Source organism: Chionomys nivalis, chromosome 9 (assembly GCF_950005125.1).
Source record: "Chionomys nivalis chromosome 9, mChiNiv1.1, whole genome shotgun sequence".
In the NCBI taxonomy this organism is placed as follows: domain Eukaryota; kingdom Metazoa; phylum Chordata; class Mammalia; order Rodentia; family Cricetidae; genus Chionomys; species Chionomys nivalis.
Window position 1 is genome coordinate 61,229,615 of NC_080094.1, and position 23,414 is coordinate 61,253,028.

General features: G+C 42.1%; 1 protein-coding gene across 2 annotated transcripts in view; it reads right to left on the minus strand.

The window, feature by feature from the left end:
• Positions 1-23,414, minus strand: part of Fmn1 (formin 1) — a 370,006-nt gene that overhangs the window by 334,458 nt on the left and 12,134 nt on the right. For both annotated transcript variants that reach the window (XM_057780542.1, XM_057780541.1), the window contains exon 3: positions 1,101-3,088. In XM_057780542.1, coding sequence (XP_057636525.1) covers positions 1,101-2,967 — 1,867 coding nt within the window. In that variant the 5' untranslated portion in view covers positions 2,968-3,088. The remainder of the gene's footprint in view (positions 1-1,100; positions 3,089-23,414) is intronic.

Below are 23,414 nucleotides of genomic sequence, written 5' to 3' on the forward strand. Positions count from 1 at the left end.
TAAGACACTGACCATGTACTGCTGAAGCACTCATCACCTGCACGGTGGCATACAAAACCCTGAATGCTTGAGCACACTGGCTTGGAAAAGGTCAAGAACAAAGGACTGGGATCACGGTTGAACACTCAAAATTATTTTCCATGTAAAAATTTAATCACAGCAAGCAGACTAGTCAGAGGAGCTCATTAGCACCTTATGCATGCCTACTCCAGTCACAGTAGTAACCTATAAATAAGACATTCTTGACATTCAGCAGCTGCTTTGTGCTTCTTGGGGTGACTACATAGCAAAGAAAAGAAAAGAAAACCTGAGCCAAGTTCCTTTTTCCAAAAAAGAAAACTGTGTCTTGCTTTCAGAGGTAGGGTTTCACTGTCAAGTCCAGCTGGCCTAAAACTCTCTCTGTAGTCCAGGCTGGCCTTAAATTCTCTCTGTAGCCAAGGCCAGCCTTAAACTGGTGATTCCCTACCCCAGCCTTCCAACGGCTAGAACTATAGGCATGGGCCAGCACACCATGCACCCAAACATCTTCATGTTAGATTGGATGCTTCCTTTCTGGTAACAAAAGTATTTTTTTTTTGTCATAAATAAATCATGACACAAAACTATAGAAAACAAAACCAAACCTCCAGACATATGAGTAAAAACAGCATGCCTCTGCCCTTCTTCTTAGAGATTCCCTAGAATGACATCAATAGCATCACCAGTAGAATTTAGGTCAATGGGCCAATTACTCAGTGCTGACATCAAAGGCAGAGACAAGCTGCTGTTTCTCTGCCTGCTCTTTTCTGAGTCTGGGTGTTAAGCAATCTTGGAGGCAACTTTACGTGCCACAAATAAATAAATAAACAAACACACAAACAATACTCAAAAACTATTGCTTCTTAAAAAAAAAAAACTGCACTCTTAGTCCTCTGGGTCAAGAGTATCTTTGCCATTCCCACACCCCGTACACAAATCCCAGTTTCCTTGTTACCAAGTGAATGGACATCCCTAGGAATATCAGTCCATTGTTAAGCAGCTAGTCTTGCAACAGCAGAGGCGGAACAATTGCAGTTGAATTTCCCAGATGCAGATCAAAAACGGCGTAAACAGAGACTAACCTGGTGGTGGCTGGTACTGAGGTGGGGCCGTGATCTCCTCTGGTCTCAAGCTTTTTTCTGGTGCTTCCTCAGATACCAGCCAAGTTTGGCTTGCTCTGAGGGAAGGCGGGGTGCCTCCTTTGGTCTCCGTGACCTTTGTAGAAGATGATGGCTCCAAGGTGACAGAAGAGGGAAACCCAGAGGAGACAAGGTTCTTCCTACCAGGGCACTCATTAAACACAGGTTCTCCCTCGCTAGGCAGTGGAGGAAGCAGGAGGATCCTGTGGTGCTGCTGCGGGCTGGGGCACCTTGGAGACAGAGGCGAGGGAACAGGTGACAGCCGTTTGTGTGCGCTGGACTGAGGCGATGAATTATTAAATACCGTGCCGAGAGCTGTTGGGGCTTGGGGGCTTGGCTTCCTCTCATCGCATTTGGGTTGTGGAGAGTCAGGACCTACAGCGTGGGGCAGATCCAGAAGCAAGAATTTATGGCCGCTCTGGGGTAGCCCGGTCTTCCTTTGGCTTCTAGTTTCTGGGAAAGTGCGGGTGGCCCTTGTGTTGAGAGAGAAGCCTAGTGTTTTCCCCTCGGTGGCTTCATCTAACTTCTCGCTCTCTATCACTTTTTGTAGAACCTTGTTCACAGCCCCCTCGGTGCTGGCTGCTTCCCTGGGAATGGAGGCTCTTTCTGCTGCCAAGGGTTGCAGTGACTTGACCCTTCGCTGCTCCTCCCCCAGTCTCCTGGAACTTTGAATCTCATCCTTAGCTCCTGAGAGGATGAGGAAGTCAGCTTTAGGGATAAACTCAGTTTGGATCTCTGAGCAAAAGGCAACCCTTCCCTCACCATCAGGATGAGCCCTAACTACTCTTTGGACACGAGCAGACGGCTCCTGGACCTTGGCCACCACTTTGGAAACAGGCTTCTTTCTGCAAGTCCTTTCCAATGACTTTGGCTTCAGAGCCCTACCCCTCTCTGCCCCTGGATGTTTCTCATGCCTTTCAGGCAAACTTGGAGGCTCCTGCTCCCGAGGACTCTTGAGCTGCCTTCCTATGTCTGCATCTCCTACCTCGGCGAGGCTGCTGTCAGGGGACAGAGGTCCTTCAAGATCGGTGTCCTCTGAGGTCTTCCCAGAGCTCCCGAAGCCCAGGTCTGCATCTGGTGTCCTGAGGATGCTGGCAGGGCAGCTCTCTCTCCTCCTCCGTGGGGAAGAGGTAAGTGTTTCCTGAGGAACTAAGTTTCCTCTTTCTTCTAGGAGTCGAAGATTAGGCCTAACTCGGGGAGGAGGAAGGGAGCTACTGGAACAGACCTGGTCCTTCCCCATCGGAGGAGCTGATTCCTGGCGGCCACGCCCTTTCCTCCTGGTTCTCTTCTGCCGGAGCTCCTCAGGGCTCTCTCTCCTCCTGCCAGACCTCCGGGGCTTTTTGCTCCCTTGGGTGCTCCTCCTAATGAGCGAGTTCACAGGGAGCTCCCTGCTCCGGTTGCCAGCACTCAGGAAGCAGTCATCCTCGGGAGCCAGGCTCACAGACAGCTCCTGCAAATTCCCTTCCTGGTTCCCCATTGAAATGCCCAGGATGTGCTCTGACCTCAGCAGACTGTCCAGCAGCCTCTCCCTCTCTGCTGTGAGCTTGTATAGCTCTGTCAGAATGTCTTTCGTGGGAGTCTGTTTGAAAAATATGTCCCCGGGATGTTCGTTCGGCTGCTGGCTGAGGCTGGTGATGTCTGGCCCCTCCCTGACTTGGTAGCAGTTATGAAAAGCGTTATTGGATCTGTCTAGAGTTACAGTGCCCTTGTACGAAAATCCTCTGACTTCCCCCTTCGGAAGATAGAAGCTGATATAGCAGAGTTCAGTGACCGGGTTATGCAACTGGAGGGTGCAGTGAGTGCCTTCCATTATGCCTACCTAATTATTCATGCTGTGGAGATGCTGGTCTGTGGTCAGCTCCAGTGGGGAGGCATGTGATGGGGGCTAGGCAGAACAGGCAGCTGACAGTCCTCTCCCGCAACCGGGCTGCCTGTTAGAGAAACACAGGAAGAAAGCAGCTTGTCTGACAGAGTATACACATCACGGGGTAACATCAATCACAGCATAACCATACTGCTCCTTCCGTTTTAGCCAGGAGCCTGATGGCAGCCTAAACTCCTACCCACCTTGACGAGGAGGCTTTCCTGTAGCTAAGTGGTGGGAAAGGGGTCTCACTTTACCCCAGGACAAAAGTCCCCCTTCCTCACTTGGGAGACCCCTTTGCAGCCTTCAGTCAGTCTGTCCACTTTCCTTGGAGCACAGTGTCTATCCTTCTGTAGAACAGCTACTGAACTTTCCAGGAATTCTGGGAAAACAGGACTTTGTGAACCTTAGAAATGATCGCTGTTTTAGTGACTTGTGTTTGGAACCGTATTTTCAGAGATGAGAAGCTTTTGTTATCACAGAAAACATTCTAAGATTCTCTTACATTGAAGCACAGTGTGAGATAGCAGTACCAGACCAGATTCTGAAGATAAATGATGTTTCAGGCCTGCTTGACTTCTTGGCAGTGTTCTGTTGCAAAGCTCTGAGCAAAATATATGATGCTTTAGATTTAAAAGTTTAAAATTTAGTAACTCTGGAGCCTTAATCAAGTTTTGTTTTTTGTTTTGAGACAGGTCTTGTCATGTAGCTTTGGCTGGCCTGGAACGCGCCATGAAGACGAGGCTGGACTTAAAGCTGTGATGATCCTCCTCCCTCTGCCGCCCAAATGCTGAGAACAGAGGTGTGTACTACCATGCCCAGCAAGACTCTGTTCTGTAATGTTTCCCCTTTATACCTGTTGATTATTTGAAACCAAGAGGAATGGCAGAGAGAAATACTGCTGGTCCTTGGAGATTTTTAATTACTCGATCATAAAAGTGGTTACAGATGTTAGGGGGGTGGTGAAGGTGGCCTCTGCTTTATGTGACTTGAGGGGGTCCTCAAACTTGTCTTCACGGTTAACACACCCACACACAAATATGAAGCTTATAACTCTACACTGTAGCATCTCATCTCATTTCTCGAGTTAATATACCACTCAGCCTTCAAGTTGCCCTCAATTAAAGGACACCCCCCCCAGGATTTAAAAAACAAACATTTAACTACTGATGTAGTTTTTAAATTACTTTCCACAAGTGTTTTTTCCTTAACAAGTTTTAAACTAGAACAAAGTTATATAAAAGTATATCTTGAGTTCAGAAATGAGGGAGAATTTGCCATGCAAACTCCTTAAGGAAAATATGTGAAGCCAAGTGATGAAATAGAATGGCAGGTGTTTGTGAGTGGGGGAAGACAGAGTGTGAGGAGGATGCAGAGATCACATAATTCCAGACAAAAGTATGTCTGTTTTGAGTACACATTCACAGAAACTGTCATTTCTTATTTACTCAATCGAAGGGTCCTCGGGGTACAAGGAGAAGATGCCCAGAGAGATGAGAAGCCATCACAGGCCTTGCCTCTTTCATAACTGCATGGGATCTGTTTTCATTCTCATCGTATCTTTAAAATCTTTCTAAAGTGCTCACTGCTGGTCCATCCTAACCATGTATATGTGTACGGGTACTGGATAATAACTAGCACAAACTCTCCAAACATACGCAAGAACTCATTTGAGAGGAAAGATTTTAGTCTGTGATTTACAATAATGAGAAAGAGAGGTAGGTGCCTATCATGCATGAACCCGAATGCTCATCACCCAGAGTTGCATTTATGAGTTCTCAGACAAGCCAAAGGGGGTACCACAAGTGCTGCTGTGAATTATGAAAAGATAAGATTCTTTCCTTTGCCCCCAAGTATCCTCCTCTGGCTCAGCTTAGCTCACTGACTTCCCTGGATGATGGGGAGCATCTGATATAGGAAGAGAAGCACACTGTAGATTTTTTGGAATCTCTTCCAGGTAGCAGTTCACAGTTCACATCACAATGTCAAGTAGGCCTTTGACTGCCTAGCATCTCTTCCCAAGGAAGAGTTATAGAGCTTATGCTGTGATTTTTTCATTTCATCTCATCAGCGTGGCCCCATTTTACAGAGAAAACATTGGAGGTCAGAGACATAAGGAACTTGTCTGTGAGGAATCCCCTAAGAAGAGGCAAGTGTCAAAGCCAGGTCCACCTCCCACCACTGATTTGTGGGTAACACTGCTTTCTCTCTACTGTTTCTGCAGATGAACAGAAGATACCCCCCTTTGTTATGTCAATGCAATGTAACATAGTTTCTTCATCAATCCCCCCATATCTTCTAACATTCACTGGACACTGTCAGCATGCCTGACTACACGAAGTACCCCCTTTAAATGATAAAGAAACAGGCAACAGAAATTCATTGTGTTGGAAAGTAAAAACTGCCCTTGCTTGTAAAGGGGAACCCAGTGGAAATTCTGATTGGGAAATTAAGGATGGCACAATAATATTAAGGGAAAGGATAGTAATGGGGATGAAGTTTAAGTAAGGAGAGGGAGGGAAAGTTATGGATAACTAACATAAGGACATTTAAGAAACCAATATGGAAACCTATGCTTTTATAAATTCATACTTATATTTCTATAAGAGTTTACTTGGAGTGACTCTACACAGGAGCTTATGCTCAGCCCAGAAACCATGAACTACCAAATAAAGAACCCACCGTCAGATGTTGTATACATTTTGTTCCCCCAAGTTTTGGTCACAGGCATCCCAGAGAAACCCCCAACCCCAAAATACAGGCTATTGCCACTTCTTTGAGTTTCCCAACCATAGTTGATGTTAAGACATTGCACATACTGGCTATAGAACAAAGAGAAATCAAGCTCATGCTGACTAGGAGGCTTCTCTCTGCTGCCTTGTTTTTATAGCATTAGAAGGTGCTATGTTGGCTGATGATGAAAAAAGTCATTGTCAATCTTACTCAGCTGTAAACCTTATGAACCGCAATAACAACCAATGTAGCAAAATATGTCCAGTGGTGTAATAATGGTACAGTGTCATGAGGGTAACCAACCATTTTCTGATTGGCTTTAAGGTATGCTACACACACACACACACACACACACACACACCTGATACTGCAAATCTGGCCCCAAATCCGTGGCTGTGAAGCTTCTAGGCTCCAGGCATGAGCCTATTATGTTGCTAAATGGGCACAGGATCAAACTTCCATTTAAATTTCTATCTCTTTACTTATAGATTAGTGTTGCTCTCAGACCTCATCAGAGAAGTTTCTTTGTGCAACAGATAGTGGCTAACACAGAAACTCACAACTAGTTGAAGCACAGAGAACAGGAAGTGTCAGTGTCGTGGAGCACTGAGTCATAAACAGGGCAACTATATCACACCCCTCCTCCAAATCTCAGGCACCAAAGAAGGGAAGGAAATACTGTGAGAGGCAAAAGTCAGGGAGGACCGGAGTAAAAAGTGTCTTCTGGACAGGACAGGGCTGCTGTACTCCGAAACTCAGCAGGCAGCTGTGGTGGCCTGCATGATATCTGAACAAGATCAGACCACTCAACATTCGAGGGGGCTTATGAGTCATACCCTAACTGTGGAATTACAGATTGTGGATAGCTTCTAGGGGAGGGAATAGGCTCCAGTAGATAGCCTTACAAACAGGAGTATATAAGAGGAAAAATTGGAATCAGGAAGCTATTTTTTAAAAAGGACATAAAGTGGGGGTGGATCTGAGAGGAGTGGAGATAAATATAACCAAAATATGTTATATTAAATTCTCAAGAAACAAATAAGATACTATTCTTTAAAAGAAATCAAGGGTAGAAGGACTCAGAGAAAAGCCATTAACTTTTATAAGGATATCAGACGCACGCCTGTCCAGTGGGCTAAGTGTTTTATGCCCTGATCTTAGAGTATCTCTGTTATTCAAATGGAGGAAATATCATAGTTACAATCCTGTTACTCCTAATCCCACAACTCAAATCAAGGTTTAGGAAATTGTGATATGGGATTTTATAGCAACAAATATATAATGCAAGGCATGAAGGTACCGACCATTACAAATAAAGGCTTCCTACCACTGTGACATCTTCATCCTCCCTGAGATGCCTTTACCAAACTTGGGGCCTTTGTCTGTAGTTATGTTGGATTTATGTCAACTTTATCACAAGCTAGAGTCATTTGGGAGGAGAGACTCTCAGTTGAGAAAATGTCTCCCTAAGACTGGCCTACAGGCAAGCCTGCCAGGCATTTTCTTGATTAATGCTTGGATATAAGAAGGCCAGCCCACTGTGGGTGGCATCAACCCCACACACAGTCCTGATTTGTGTTAGAATGAGCAAGCCAATAACAGCACTCCTCCATGGAGTCTGCTTCAGTTCCTGCCTCTGGGCTTCAGGCTTGAGTTCCTGGCCCGACTTCTCTCAGAACTGTTGCCTGAAAGCTGTAAGAAGAACTAAACCGTTTCCTCCACAAGTTGCTTTCGGTCATGCTCTTTGACCACAGCAAAAGAAGTCCTGAGGAAAGTCCAAAGGAAGAAAGTGTGTAAGCAAATGAACTTCATTCTGAACCCTCTACAGTACCAGGGCTCAAGGCTTGAGGGCACAGAGCCCTAGCTGTGCCAACCCAGTAGGGAGCAGGGCAGCAGTGCTGAGTCATCGCACAGATTTCCCCTTGAGGAGCCAGAGGGAGAAGAATTGTGCATAAGTCCTACAAGAAAAAGGCAAAGTGGAAAGGCACACAGCGTGGAGTGGGGTTCACTATGCCAGCACCACCCTCCAGGCTGAGGGTGCAGAGCTATTTCAGGCAGCAGCTCCTCACTCTGCTTTGACTCAAACACAGCAGCTCTGCAGGAAGCACACAGTAGATTACACATCTTGACTGGGTCCACGAAGAGGCTTTCTCTGCTTGTATTCAGCGTGGAAGCACTTTGCCTCCCTGGGGGGTCTCATGCCTTTCCATTTCCTCTTGCTAACTCTCAGGCTGACTTTTCCTCTGCGACAACTTTGCTGTGGTGATTTATTTCCTGACTCATTGTCCAATAGCAAGTAGATGACATCATCTACCCCAGATGGAAAGATCTGCTGTGCCTCCTCATAATGGGAAATGATTGCTTTTTAGGAGATGGGATCCATGCTCCTAAGAGATTTCACAAAATTCCCAAAATAAGTTCCCAGAATTAGTCGCAGTCATTCTGTCTGCTGACTGTAGATTTCCTAATTGATTTTTGGCCCTAAACGGCCAATACAAAACTTTCTTTGATTAGTCACTGGCGCAGACATGACCTGCAACTCCACCTGGGCCCAATATTGCAGAGATTGATTCTTCACAAGGTCCGTTACTGAACTGTGATTTCCTCATTTGTTCATTCAGGTTCCTGCTTCATTTTCCACACCATTCAAAATACCAGAAAACCAACTTTCATGCGTTCGGTTAATAAACGCCCCTGCAGTTTGACTTCTACTGGGTCTAGACTTTGGAAACAACCACAGTAGACTGCAGAGAGAAATGAAGAGAGGTCAGTGTGTTTATTCCCCTGCTCCCTCCCTCAAGGCTGAGGTTTACTGTGGTTGTGTCCTCTGATGGAGACCATGGCTCCTCTTGGGTACCAGTCACAGCTCCAGCCATAGATCCTTTCTCTAGGTACTAGTTACTGCTCTTTCCCACTACTTATTCAATTCTAAATGGTTAAATTCCCCCTCTTGTGATTTTGGACAAATCCATGCCTCTCTCTTATAGATACTCTTGTAGAAAGTATCTATGTCCTGAGATTTAGTATAGTGCTCTTGTTTTGTGCTTTGCCTAATTTTTCAAATAGGAAATATAAAAATGAAGGAAGACATACAACAACTTCCTTGCTTTTCTCTCATTTGAGGAGAATTTTGGTTTTTGTTGTTGTTGTTGTTGTTAACTTATTCTCTGTAAAAGTAGGAATAAGAGTGATACACAATCACTATAATAAGCCATAAAGACACCCAACCATAAGATATCAATGAAAATGACAAAGCATGTCATGTTTGTAAGATTAGGATAATTTGTCAGGCAGAATAAAACATTTCAAGTACCTCCTAACTAAAAGGTAAGTTTTGATAGGTACAGACGAAGAAAATGGATTGCTAAGAAGGGGACACGACAGAAGACAGAGAAACCAGCTAATATGTACAAAGGGAAAGGTCACTATCTACTTTGCTCCAGGGAGACATTATTAGTCAAGGAAGAAAATGCTGAGGCTGAATAATTTTGAAAGATCATAAATTTATTGAGTAGTTAAAAAATATGTCATGAAACCTGGCAAGGGCCCTCATCCAGAAGGTAGAAGGACATGAACACACCAGGAAATGGAGCTAAGTGTGCTTTTCCATAAGGCTGTTGAGATAGCTCAGTGGTAAAGAACATCTTAACCACATAACCTGGGTTCTATTCCCAGCACCCAAATGGTGGATCAATAACCATCCTAGCTCCAGTTCCAGCCTCCATAGATATCAGGTATGCATGTGGTGAACATACAGATATGTAGGCAAAATACTCATACCTATAAATGTTTAAAAATACAAAAGTAAATTTACTATAATGAACCTTTTTCCCAGCAATGACATTATTTGCTTATGAGGGTCGTGCCTTCACACCATATACACATCCTGTCTCCTCTCTTTACAAAGACATTTGCACTGGGGACTGAGTTTCTAACATAGGAACTTTATAGAAAAAAATCAAACCACAGCAAGAGTGATGCCCTGTTGCAGAAATATTTAAATTCAGATTGATTGGAAATTAATTATAACTTCATGGACAAATTATTCATGGAGACACTGATGAGTTTTGATCAGGGAAGTATGTTTAGCACCAAATTCAAGGAAGATTAACTTGGCAGTTACGTCAGGACAGACTGGAGTAGAGAGAGTCTGGCAGCTATTCAAGAATGAGAAGTAGGGGCATCAGATTCTGAAAGGAAGTTGAGAAAAAAAGAAATGGAACAAGATTATTCGCTGGAATGTAGTTCTTAAGTAGAGCACCAGAACACTGGATGATATTGTAGAGGGTAAAAGAGAATGGTGAAGAGAAGCAAACACAAGAAGAAGGATTAAGTCCTATGTTTGCCATATTTGTATCATTTTTCTAGAATGCTGGGGACCTAGGAATGTTTTTAAGTTGAAAAGAAGAGGGTAGTAAGGATGGGGATATGGAGAGAACAAATGGAAGACTGAAACAAACATGAGACATTAGATAAAGGTAAGACGTGCAGGAAGGAGAAGGGATCGGTTCTAGGACACAGGGGAAGAGTCACCATTGACAAGAAAGGGCTGTTCCATGCCAAAAGCCTGTAGCTAAGCAAAGGGAAGAAGATGCTGACATAGGACACACTGAACCTGGTATTACATACTCTCAGCAGCTTTTCTTCATAAAGACTCACAATTTTCATTACTTTCTTTGCATTACAAGCAGGGAAGTACTAAACTAGGCTATACTCAAGAGCCAGAATGTCTGTCTTTCAAACTCCATCTTTACTGTGAAATCATCCACACTCCAAGCTGGGTCTTATTATGCTGACAAGTATCTACCACAAATAAAATGGAAGCCAAATTTTAGTCAACAGTGCATCATTCTTGCAGTGCTTCAAGACCAAAAAAGAAAATGATAAAATCATAGTCTTTACAAATACAAAGAAAATCATAGGAATATGTGAAGACCCTTTGTTTCAGTGTTTCCTGACTCATAATTATTTTTCTCTCCACTTATTTTTGAGCAGGTAGCAGCCATTTCTCATCAAGGATACCTCCTTTCTCAAAAGTTAAAAGAGTTTCTTTTCTGTGTGACAGCCTACTCCATGCAGTTCTTAGTCGTCATCCCCATGGGAACTTAAAGTCAAAAATAATCATTGCATATGCTAAGTGAAATTTGTGTTTTCCGATTGAAGAGTTTACTCCTAAGAACAGCTCTGATTAGAATAGATATTTGCACACACACAGCCCTTACAGGGTCAAGGATTTGAGCAGGATCTTTGAGGAACTCCCAGATTTGAAGCTCTATAACAGAGCATGGCTCTTGAGAAGAGAAGGGGCCTCGGGATTTTAGAAAAGAAAGTTTCTCAGGCAAATTGCTCAATTCCTTTATGGTCATCTCTGTTGGAAGAAAACTCTCCTTGTTTCATATTTTTTATGTTTATGTTTTACGTATTCCACAATATTTTTAAAGATCACGACAATATGACAGTTTACAAAACTTGTCAGATAAGTTGTCCAGCTTGAACTGCTATGTAAGCCACACAACTACCCAGCAAAGCAACAGTCATCATTATAGCCTTTGTATGCACTAACTGCTCCTACTTACATGTCTAGTCAATAATCATCGTGCAATTCAAACCCAGCTTTCTAGACACCTGAGAGTTCTCTTACCACTCCACAACTCCTACTTATAAGTAAATTTTAAAAGAAAGAAAGCAAGAGAAACAAAATATCATCCAAAAAGCAATATTTGTTGTTCAATAGTATTTAAAACGCAAGTTGACTCGAAGCCACGTGTTCATAACGTTTCTCATTTAAATATGACATCCTTTGAAAATTACTTACCTAAGTAAGGAGCCAGGAATCCTATAGGAGACTAATTTACGGGCAACAGTTTCATAGGCACGCCTGATCCCTTTCTAGTTGTTATTATTCTGGAAGGCACTTTTATTTGTACTTCACAAACTCTGATGTTTACCACAGGAATGAAAAGAAGTTTCCATTCATCTTAACCTAGTGTAATTTTATGAAGTCCACCATAGGAAATGTAATTTTGTAAAAGGCCCATACCTTTATGTATACACTGAATAAGCATGGGGGCTCCCTGGGCTACGCTGTGAGGGAAGCCCTGGTCATGAGCTGCAAGCACCTGTGCCACAAGCCAGTCTAGTGCGGACAACTGTCATCACCACTGTGCTCTGCCAAGCTTGTCTTTCTTAGTGAACTAATCAAAGTATGGGGAGAAAACACTTGAGGATAAACAATCTAAATCAAGATAGGACTGAGATAATAAAAAATAAGTAGATTCATAATTGGATAAAAGGAAAGAGGAGGACATTGGAAAGGAAAATAATACTTTTTTTTTTAATTTTTTTTTTCGTGACAGGGTTTCTCTGAAGTCTTTGGTGCCTGTCCTGGAACTAGCTCTTGTAGACCAGGCTGGCCTCGAACTCACAGAGATCCGCCTGCCTCTGCCTCCCGAGTGCTGGGATTAAAGGCGTGCGCCACTACCGCCCGGCAAGGAAAATAATATTAACCAGTGCCAGGATCTAAACAAAGTGTATCCAAAGCCTCGTGCATTCAGTTCCCATGGACTTCAGAGACGGGTACTAGCAATTCTTCAGTTTTCCCTTTGGGAACTCAAATCTACAAAGCTATTAAGTTACAGAGTTGGAGCTTGAATACTACCTGCATAAAAACCTTTATGTGTAGAAGCTATAAAAGACTACATTTCCTAAAATGTCACGGAGAGTTACTTTGTATTTGCGGACCTCAAGGGACCTCTAATATCACTACTGGAGGATTATTACCCTTCTCCTTGGAAAGAGATTATTAATGTTTGTTGCAACTAACCCACTAACCATGATCTGTGCACAACTTGACCAGACTATAAACTTTCCAATCTGGCAGCAGAGAAAAGAACACGTAATTTTCTTTTCTTTTCTTTTCTTTTCTTTTCTTTTCTTTTCTTTCCTTCCTTCCTTCCTTTCTTTTCTTTCTGTCTTCCTTTTTCCCTTCCTTCCTTTCTTTTTTTAATCTTGACAATCATTTGTTTTTTATTTTTTTATAATAAATAGTTTGAAAAAACAAAAAATAACACAATGGGATTGAACAATAAGAGAAGGCACAAGAAACTGATATGATACCCACTCATTCACACAGGCAGGACTCCTATAAAGACACAAAACCAGAAGCCATGATATACATGCAGAGGACCTGGTGTGGAGCTGCACAGGGCCTGTGCATGCTGCCTGGTGTGAGTTCGTATGAATGTCTGGCTACTGGTCTGTGTTTGTTCCCATCTGCTGTAGGAGAAAGCTTCCCTGGTGATCAATCTATGGGTATAGTGGAATACCATTAAATTATTGGGTTTTTTGTTTTAGAACAGTAGTATTTGGTTTTACTCTAGGTCCCTGAGCTATCTAGTCTCAGGTTCTGGGTTACCAAGTTGTGTTAGATATAGGATTCATCTCATGAAGAGGGCCCTTAAGTCAAATGAGATACTGGTTAGTTATTCCCACAAGCTTTGTGCCTCCATTGCCATAGCATATCTTGCAGGTAGGACAGCACAGTAGATCAAAGGGTTTGTGGTTGGGTTGGTTTTTATGTTTCTCTTTCGGTTATATGCAGAGTACCTATCTGTACCAAAGACGATAGCATGTAACAATGAAGGCTCCATGAAGGTGCCAGTTTAACTTCTTCATGTTCAGTGAGTTGTGAGGATGTTATCTTCAGTAAAGGAGCCTTGTCATCAATGTTTGAAGAGCAATCTGTAGTCTTAGCAACAGCCTGGGTGGTTTGAAGATGTTCATTGGATTCCTTTGGCAAACAACTCTATTAGATGTAATCCAATTCCAGAACTAGAAGCTTCATTTGGTGACAAGAGATATCCAATTGGGGCTCTCTCTCCCCATTATTTGATGATTTTAATTAGATCAGCTTCACATATGTATACATACATATATTTACATATGTAAATATATGAACACACACACACACACACACATATATATATGGCAGCTTTTGCTACATTAAGTGTCCATACTAACCTCAAATGACCCTTAAATATGGCCACCTCTCTCCATATTCCTTCCCTCATCCTTGATTCTCCTATTCCTAACAAGAATGAGATTTATCTGTCCCCTTACTCTGTACTGAACCTCTGTGGTAGCTTCTTTATCATGGAGTAATACTCCATCTGTTGAATCTAGAAATCTTTACAATTTCTGGCTATAATGAAAAGGGTAGGAATGAACATGGATGAGCAAATGTCTCTGTGGTAGGATGGAAGAATCCTTCGGGTTAGTAGCTGGATCTTGAGGTAGACTGGCTCCTAGCTTCCCGAGGAACCGTCACACTGATTTCAACAGTGGCTGTAAAAGTTTGCACCCCACCAGCAACGGAAGAGTATTCCCCTTACTTCACATCCTCGCCAGCATGAGCTGTCACTTGTTTTATTGAGCCTAGACATTCTGACGGGTATAAGATGAAGTCTCAAATGAGTTTTTGTTTGCATTTCCCAAATGACTAAGGATGCTGAACATTTCTTTAAGTGTTTCTCACTGATTTGAGTTTCATCTTTTGAGAATTCTCTGTTCAGGTCTACACTCCATTTTTTAAAAACTGGGTTATTTGTTTTCTTGATATCTAGTTTTTTTAAATCCCTATTAAGAATTTGGCTTGTCTTGAAAGTATGCTAGTACCTTTGATTAATGATTCTCTTAAGAGCCCAGGAAGGACTAGTTCCACAGTGCCCCCTGAAGGGGTAAGGAAGGTTAAAAATGCTTCAAATTAAGATAATTACAATTAAACAGAAGTGGATTTCTACCAGACTGGATGTAAAAAGAAAAGGTCAGAGTATTGCCAGCAGTCGTTGCAGTCCTGGCTTTGAGTCTGGACAGTTAAACTCTGTCTGCCTAATAGTCAAAGCTATGCCACATTTGACGGAAGGCTACACGTTCTAAAGATTTCATGTGAACTGTAACTAGTACTCACACCTTGACACCACAACTCATATGAACTAATGACCCAATTACAGATAATCATAGTTTCAGCAGGCACTACGAGCCATGGTCTAAGTTACAGAAGCCACCGTCTGACCCAGGCACTTAGAAAGGAAACGCTGTCCACATCCTATACCAACAGCACACATCTCTGGCGAACTGAGCATCTCTGAGGACTTCTCATTCATGTGCCTCTCACAGCGTCATGATCCTATGCAGACGTACAGTGCTCACGGCTCCTATAGCTGAACGTGTCCACGGAGGTTCTCTAATGACTCTTCCACAGTGCTGTATTCTGTGGCAGAAACACTACCAGGCGATTGATTCCTTTAATCAATTTTTCATTTGTTTCTTAAAATTAATAGGAAAACAAAAAACATAAAAGGGTTGTACTATATATATAGAAATTAAAAATTACAACTATCCCAGTGGATAGAAAATAAAGGACCCACACATACATTTATGAGATTTATGGGTAAAGCTAAATTTTGATGAGTATGCAATGGCCCTAGATAACCCAGTCTAGCTGCTTAACATTGCTTCTGAAATTCTATGTTTCTGGGATTCAACACACATTAAAAAAAAACAAAACAGAAATCAGTTTAATAAAAATATTTCTGAATTTAAGATTAAAATTATAATTTGACAGAGCAAATAATTACATGTGATTTGAAAACTGGAATTCAGATTTGTGCAAATGGCTCTGACTTCCAGCGAAAACTATGTTGGTTCTCTGGAATCCCTGGGAAAGGGAAGTCTCTGAGTGTAGAACAGACTTTATTGTGGCAATTCTGAGAGACAGTCTGAAAGGAAACAAATTTCTAATAGGTGCAGCGACTGGATCTGACAGAAAAATTCAGGATGACAGAGGAACTAGACCCAGGACCACTTTCTCAAAAGTGTTTCCTTGGAAAGGCTGTGATTTAAAAAATTGCATATGATACAACTTTTCTGTATCCCAAAATGAAAAATGCATGTGGGGAACAGATGGAAGCACAACTGAGCAATTATTACGCACTCCCTTGCCGTCAGATTAAGTGATGGCATTCTTTAAAGTGGGGACATACTTCCTGATATATCCATTTTCCAGCTGGATGATTAAGTGTGGATTAAGGGATCAGGATTTGTCAGGGAAGTCCTTCTCAGAGGGCCTGACACTAGAAAGAGGAATTAATATGGCTGCACTGGAGGGCGATTTGAACCAAATAAATATATAGCCTTCAAATCTTTCCTCTAAAAGACATGTTTGCAACAGTAAAATGTTTCAGTAAAAGCCACATTTATAATATAAGTAATTTCAGCACATGAAAATTTAATTTCACTGATGGTTGTTAATAGAGGAAAAATGAACTGTGTTTTTGTTTTGTTTTCTTTTTTTAATCTTGAGTTTGGAAGGCAGGGCATGTTTCCTTAGTTTTTTCTAAGTATTAACTGCTTTCCCAGGCTCTAAGCATCACTAATATAACAATTATAGTCAGTGCTCCTTCATGCTAGAGTATATATGAATAAAATACAATTCACAATGTAGTTAAAAACACGTGATGACTCACAACACGAGATTAAGGTCACCAACTGTAAGTATAAAATACAATTATGTGGCCAGGTGGTGGTGGCGCACGCCTTTAATCCCAGCACTCGGGAGGCAGAGGCAGGCGGATCTCTGGGAGTTCGAGGTCAGCCTGGTCCACAAGAGCTAGTTCCGGGATAGGTACCAAAAGCTACAGAGAAACCCTGTCTTGAAAAACAAAAAACAAAAAAACAAACAAACAAACAAAAAAAACAACACAGCTATGCATTGCCTAAACAAAATGACTCAAATGTGTTAATATTTGTTAAAATGTTCATGGATTTAATGATTTGAATGAAAACGCGATGCCATTCCTAAAGTATACAGAGGGGAAACAGATTATGAATAAACACTAGCTTACTGTTCATTGATGATATAGTGTAGCCATTGCCTCTAGGCTGAACATGACCATTATAAACTTGAAGCTGAGCAGCTATGATGACCAGCATGAGACCTTCATGAGATCCAGCCCAATATTCCCTCATGGAAAGAGGAAGAAGGCTCACAAGATCATCACAAGGCTTTCTGTTCCCTGATATTCCAATTGCTGCTATGTAAGAGATAAACAATGAACCATAAAAGACTTCCCAATGCTGCCTTTGAGTAACTCCTATAAGCTCCTATAAGTAACCCCAACAAAGTCATTGGTTCACCAAGCTGGACTTGAGTGGAATACTTCGTTCTGTTGGTGCCTCTTCTATCTGTGGGCACCAACAGAATATTATTTCTGTATGTCTCTCCCCATAGTCTCCCATGGATGAAGTTGAGGCCACAGCCATAGTTACAGTTATGCAGAAGATAACCAGATACCCAGCATCAGAATGTCAAGAAGAAGAAAGGCATAGCACACACTAAAACTGTGGATATGCTACCTGTTTCTTCAGAAGCAGAACCACCAGTCACAGCCGGTGCTCAGTAAAGCATGATTCATTCTTTACAAACTGGAATAAGAAGGCTGGAGAGAGGAGCCTGACACTGGTTATGAGGCTTGGCATTGAGTTAGAGATTCCAGTTATCTGTCTTCCACAGCACTGAGCTCTAATCTTCATTTTCTATGTCCTAATACATGAAGTTCATGAGGAACAATGGGCAGAGTTGAGCTTCAACACAAGGGAGTCTGACTCCACAGTCAATAACTTCTCAGTACGGCCCGTCTGAGCAGGTCAGGCTTGAAGACTTCTGCTAATATGATAGCTTATCAGCAAAACGTTTTTAAACGGCCTAAGGAAAATAAGAAAGTGGCTGATTTTATTCAGTAAAGGTTAAGAAAATACGGAGAATAGAGAAGTAAATAAGGAGGAAAAGAATAAGGTAAGTGAAGGAGGTGAAATATATCACAGAGATAAAATGCATCAAGGAGGGGTATCTGGGAATTTTCCAATCAAAGTCCAGCAGCACATATCCCACAACACATAGACAGAATGGCTAAATAACACCAGCAGAAGGTTATGTATCAGGGTGCATATCTGAGCCCACTCCAGGGTCCACAGAGTCTACCTCTTCCTGATGCTGCTGGACAAGGACTCCTTGTGAATTTATTGTTCAAGTAGGTTGTCAGGGGGATGTCGGGGGGGGGGGGCTGGAAGGGAAGGGAAAGAAGAGGAGAAAGATATGTTTGGTTATAAGAATCTAGATGAAGAAGGCATGATGTAGGGAAAAGGATGGAAAGAGAAGGCTTATAACATAAGGAGATAGAGACAGGTTCTGACCCAGGTGAAAAGAAGGTAGGAAATAGTTGAAGTCTGTACAGAAAATTCTGCAGATCCAGGAAATCAAACAGTGCTGATGCAGGCCCAAGAGAAAGGAGCCATTCTTCCCCACTGGGGAAGTTTTTTTTCTTTTATTGCAATAGGGATGGAGCCCAGAGCACTGCACATGCTAATCAAGCTGTCTACCACTGAGCTATACTGGCACAAAACAGCAGAGGAAGGGAGGAGGAGCCATGAGGACAAGGCTAGGGACAAGTATGATTGGTCGGACTGCTGAGAATACAAGAGACTAGGAATTAAGTGAGGGAAAATTTAAGAGTTAAGCTGAGCCCCATGTAAGCAGGAAATAAGTAATGGCATATCATTACTGTGACCTCAACAGAGCCTATAAACAGTGATTGCTGGGTCAGGTTTTTATACGGTGAAGAAGCAAATGACAAATGGATGGACATGAAAATGAAATGCAGTGATAGATAGGGTTTCCCCCACAAGGAAAAGCCATCAAATATATGAAGATGAAATGAATATTTGAAGAGAGGCTTGATATCCTGGTGTCTTTTAAGTTCATCTTGATTGTTATTTGATAGAAACTTTACTGGAATTAAACCATTACACATTCAGATCCACATGCCCGTAACCTTTTTTACCAATGTCTTCTCATATTCTATTCTACTTCTGGGTTGCTAATTTCTACCTCCATGAAAGACTTTGTGAGAATTGCCCTCAGAACTGTTTCCATTCTCAGATGGAATTCACTGTTATTTGAGTTCTCCTTGGAAAAGTAAATAATCCATGGTTCGCAATGTTTCAAATCACAAGATTTTCATTTTGAACAAAAAGGTAGGCCCCAATGATCATTGCATTTTATTGATTTAGATAATTAGACCATTTGTGACCTCTACACATACAGCTTGATCATTTGTATTTAAGGGATCAATAGACAGTCAAATACCACCCATTAGATTCTGATCAAGCTCATGTCACTTTTCATGGTCTCAGTTCCTCGGAGTTTTACTAATTCTGATACTGACATGCTGTCAATTATTATGACCAACTGACCAATACTCTAATTTATACAAAAGTTGGGCACTGAGTCAGATATCTTTCTATGATCTACACCCTTCTTCTTCCAAAAGCAAAGTGCAATAGGTCAATTATATTGAGATTTCTATATTAAAATCCGAGGGCTGACCTGTGGGCCTGCATGGGAATCTCACTCTGCTGAGGAGCCCTTTCAGGTGGAAAGACAGGTTTCTTTCCACATCCTCCCTATGTACTTAGCTGGACCCCTTTCAAAGGAAGGAGCTTTTTCTGCAGAGGAAGGTCTTGAACACAGAGACTTTACAACTTGGCAGGTTATTTCTAGGGAGAGGACTGGGATTCTGGAAGGAGGTGCTCTCGCCTTCTATGTGTGTCACCATCTATTTTCTTCTCTCTCTATGCCTCTTTTATAAGACATTCAAGGAAATAGGTCGCTTCTGTTCTCTGGCATCTAGAAGAAGAATGGGGCTTTAAGAACCAGGGCAGTCCAACGTGCACAATGCTTGCCCGGCAGCTGCTAGGTACAGCCCCAGTGAGGTAAACCTTACTATAGACCACAGCAGAGGAACCCTACACAATCCTCTATATGCCATTCCCTTCAAATGAGATGAAACATTTATTATCAGAGTTGAATTGACTGCTGACTATGATGTCCCAAACTTCCATAATGCTTTTGGGGGGGGTGGGAATTCATACACATCATCTTATTCAAATGGGAAATTTACCTGAAAACTACAGCAACATCAACACATAAAAACGTGAGAGACACAGACTTCACCGGAGAGCAGCTATTTGGAGCGCCATCAAGGGTAATAGTACATCTTCATTTAAACATCCTTTATGGAGCAGTACGGAGTGGGCATCTACACCACTCTGATGCGGGATTCCCCTCTGTAGGCTGTGAATATGTTTTATTACCATTGTTTAATAAAGAAGCTGCTTTGACCTATGGCAGGACAGAATATAGCTAGATGGGAAATCCAAGCAGAGAGACAGGGAAAAAGAAGGCAGGGTTGGAGAGACAGTTGCTGGGGGACGAAGACGCCAGAGCATTGCCAGTAAACCATGGCACAAGTGGCGATATACAGATTATTAGAAATGGGTTGATTTATATGGAGAGCTAGCATAAGAAGCCTGACTCATTGGTCAAACAATTATAATTAATATTAAGCCTTCAAATGATTATTTTATTAGTGGCTGTGGGAACCAGCAGGAGAGAAACCAGTCCAGTGGGAGCAGACGGGACAGAGAAAAGACTTCCAGCTACACCATTCTAGGTGGATAATTTATCTCTAAGCTCCACTAGCCAGCCTCTCTCTATTTACTTTCCCTCTAACTATAGATTTCTTCCTGTCTCTAAGAAAACTAACTCTCAAAATACGACCAGTTATAAGTCATTTAGGTTTTTCATTATATTTGGGAGCCATAAAATAATTTTCAAAGTCCCCTGACAGTGAAGAGTTGCAGGTTGTGAAATTAATTAGAAGTATTCCAGTTATATTTAAATCATGGAAGTACTAATAGGGTCCAAGAATCTTTGCAGTACTGACAACATCCTAACACTGCTACCTGTAGCTACGAAGCCAGTCTGGAATACAGAGAGGGTTCCAAAGCTTTGGTTATTAAGTGAAAGAGAAACACTCTGTGACCTTAAATAAGGTATTTCCTTCTACTTCGTGGCCACTTGTGGTGCACCGGCCATTCTTTTAAGGATTTTGCCTATCTTCACAAAATTTTCACAAAACAAATGTCTATAGGAGAGGTAATATGGTCTCTATTTTACCTAGGAAAACCCTGGTGCACAGGGAGGGGCTTTTGCCTGGGGTCTCACAGGCAGTTAAGTGGCTGAGCTTGGTAGGATATGAATGTAGCTGGTTCGGGGAGCACAGGCTCTCAAGTTTCTCCGAGGACGGATCAGGGACTCCGAGTGTCATACAGAAGACAGACTCACTCGTTTGCTAGCTTCTCTCTTTAAATCACAGTGTGGACTAATCAGCATATAGCCGTGTGCTCCAGGAATGAGCATTCTTCACTAGAGACAGTGTAACTCCAGTGGTGCAGATAAAGGGAGGGGAAAGTGATCAACTCAGAGTGAGAAGCCTTGGACTCGGGGCTAATTCTAAAATTACAAACAATATAGAGTGCACGTTGGCAAGTTTCTCAGCCTCCCCCAACCATTCACAGTGGCATTCCATGATTCTTCCAGCAGAGAAGGGGACACACTCATTAAACTACTCTTATAGGTAAACGGAAAATTCAGGGTGCACACAGGATCTGAACTGAGACTTCTAAGGCAGCAAAGACATCACAAGACAGTAAGATATGAAAGGGAAGTTAAAGAAGTTTAGATATGGGGGGAAGATACAACTTCATCATCAACAAGAACCTAACGAAAAGCAACCAAAAGCAATGAAACTAACAATGACCCTGAGAGTAAAATTAACACCTTTTAGAATTGCCTCTATTCTTACAAAGCAAGCACTGTCAGTTTACCTGAGACTTGGACCATATCCGCCCCTCCACCCCAGGATTTTCAAGGTTTCCCCTTTTTTTGGTCCAGACATTTAACAATACCACCTAAAGGACTATCTTTAATTTCTCCTAACTGGTCCATGTACAAAGGCAAAAGTCTTCAACTGGAGACCTTCTAGAATTTTGACCTAAGAGTTGAAAGCAGTTCATTACGTCTTTATAGCCTGTTCTGGGGACTCCAACCTCTCTAGCCATTTGTATTAGTCACTGTTCTCTAGAACAGAGAATTTATAGAATGAAACTCTTTCTCCCTTCATATATATATATGTGTGTGTGTGTGTGTACAATTAATATATGAGAATGATTTACAGGTTGCAGTCCAGCTAATCTAACAATGACTGTCAGTGAATGGAGAGTCCAAGAATCCAGTGGTTTCTCAGTTCACAAGGCTGAATGTTTCAGATGGTCTTCAGTATATGATGGAATCCCAAGGATGTAGGCTCTAATGTCAATGAAGGAATAGATGTGCTAGCAAGGTGAGGACACACCAGTGAAGAGCAAACACTTCCTTCTTCTATGTCTTTATATAGGCTTCCAGTAGAAAGTGTGATCCAGATTAAAGATGTGTCTTCCCAATGCAAAATCCAGACTAAATGTGTGTATTGTCCTGCCTCAAAGGTCCCGACTAGAGATGGATTCGTCCACTTCAAAAAAAACAAAAAGCAAAAACAACAACAACAACAAAACCCCTCTCACAGGTGTGCCCTCCATTTCTGGATTGTAGTGTATTCCAGATATAGTCAAGCTGATGACCAAGAATAGACTAGCCATCACACCAGCTGGCACAAGGCTGGCCTCAAGTCTGTTATGCCAAAGAATTCAGATGTTCTCATGCCTCTGAGCTCCATGCTGCATAGTCTTAGGGACAGGGTATAATTGATTCCCAACATAGCTTTAGGACTCAAGTTCAAATGCCAGCGCTTCTATTTTAGCATGCCAAACTGAGACAGCTATATAATCTCTGTGTGCCTTTATTTCCCATCCTTGTAAATACAGTTAATGATACGTCACAGTGTCTATTGAGCAACATGGTATCTGGCAGATTGCAGGCGTATGCTCTAAACCCCTGTAATGGAATTAATTCCCAGGGGACATTTCCTCCTATTGCCAATGAGACTTCCATAGCAAGGTTATTTCTATTATACTCCAGGCTTAGTTACCTTTTAGAGACTCTGATGCAGGTTACATCTTCCTCCCTGGGGCTCTGCACATGTTATTCCATCTGTAGAATCTGATTCCTATCTGTCATTCATATGACACTATTCTGAAAATTTTTTCATATATTTCACAGCTTTGCTTCTAAACCGCCTTATCTTTAATCCCAGTAGTCACCCTAGCTGTCACAGAAATTGGGTGGTACATGCCTTTAATCCCAGTGATGCAAGCCTTTGTTCCCAGCCCTAGAGAGGAATATAAGATGGGGCGAGACAGCTCTCAGATGCAGTCTCTTTCTGAAATTCCTGGAGGCAGAATCACCATTTTTGGACTGAGTTTGAGGTAAGATCCAGTGTCTGGCTGTTTTGCTTTTCAGATCTTCTGGTTGAACCCCAATTTCTGACCCTGAGATTTTATTAATCGTGCTTCAAGGTTCTATCCCCCCCTGGCACTTTTGCAGAAATATCTCACCTGATTTTCTAGAGTAGCAAACTTCCCTCCTTCTGGGCCCTGTTTAGTGGCCTAGGTTTGTCCATGGGAGAGATTCTTCTTTGCAAACAGACTGGCTTCAGGTCTCATTAGAATGACAGACAGGAACATCCATGAGGCACATTCGGAGACCCATGGCCTAAGACTCTAAATTCTATCAGGAAGCTACTGGGGAATTTAAAGCTGGGAGAAGC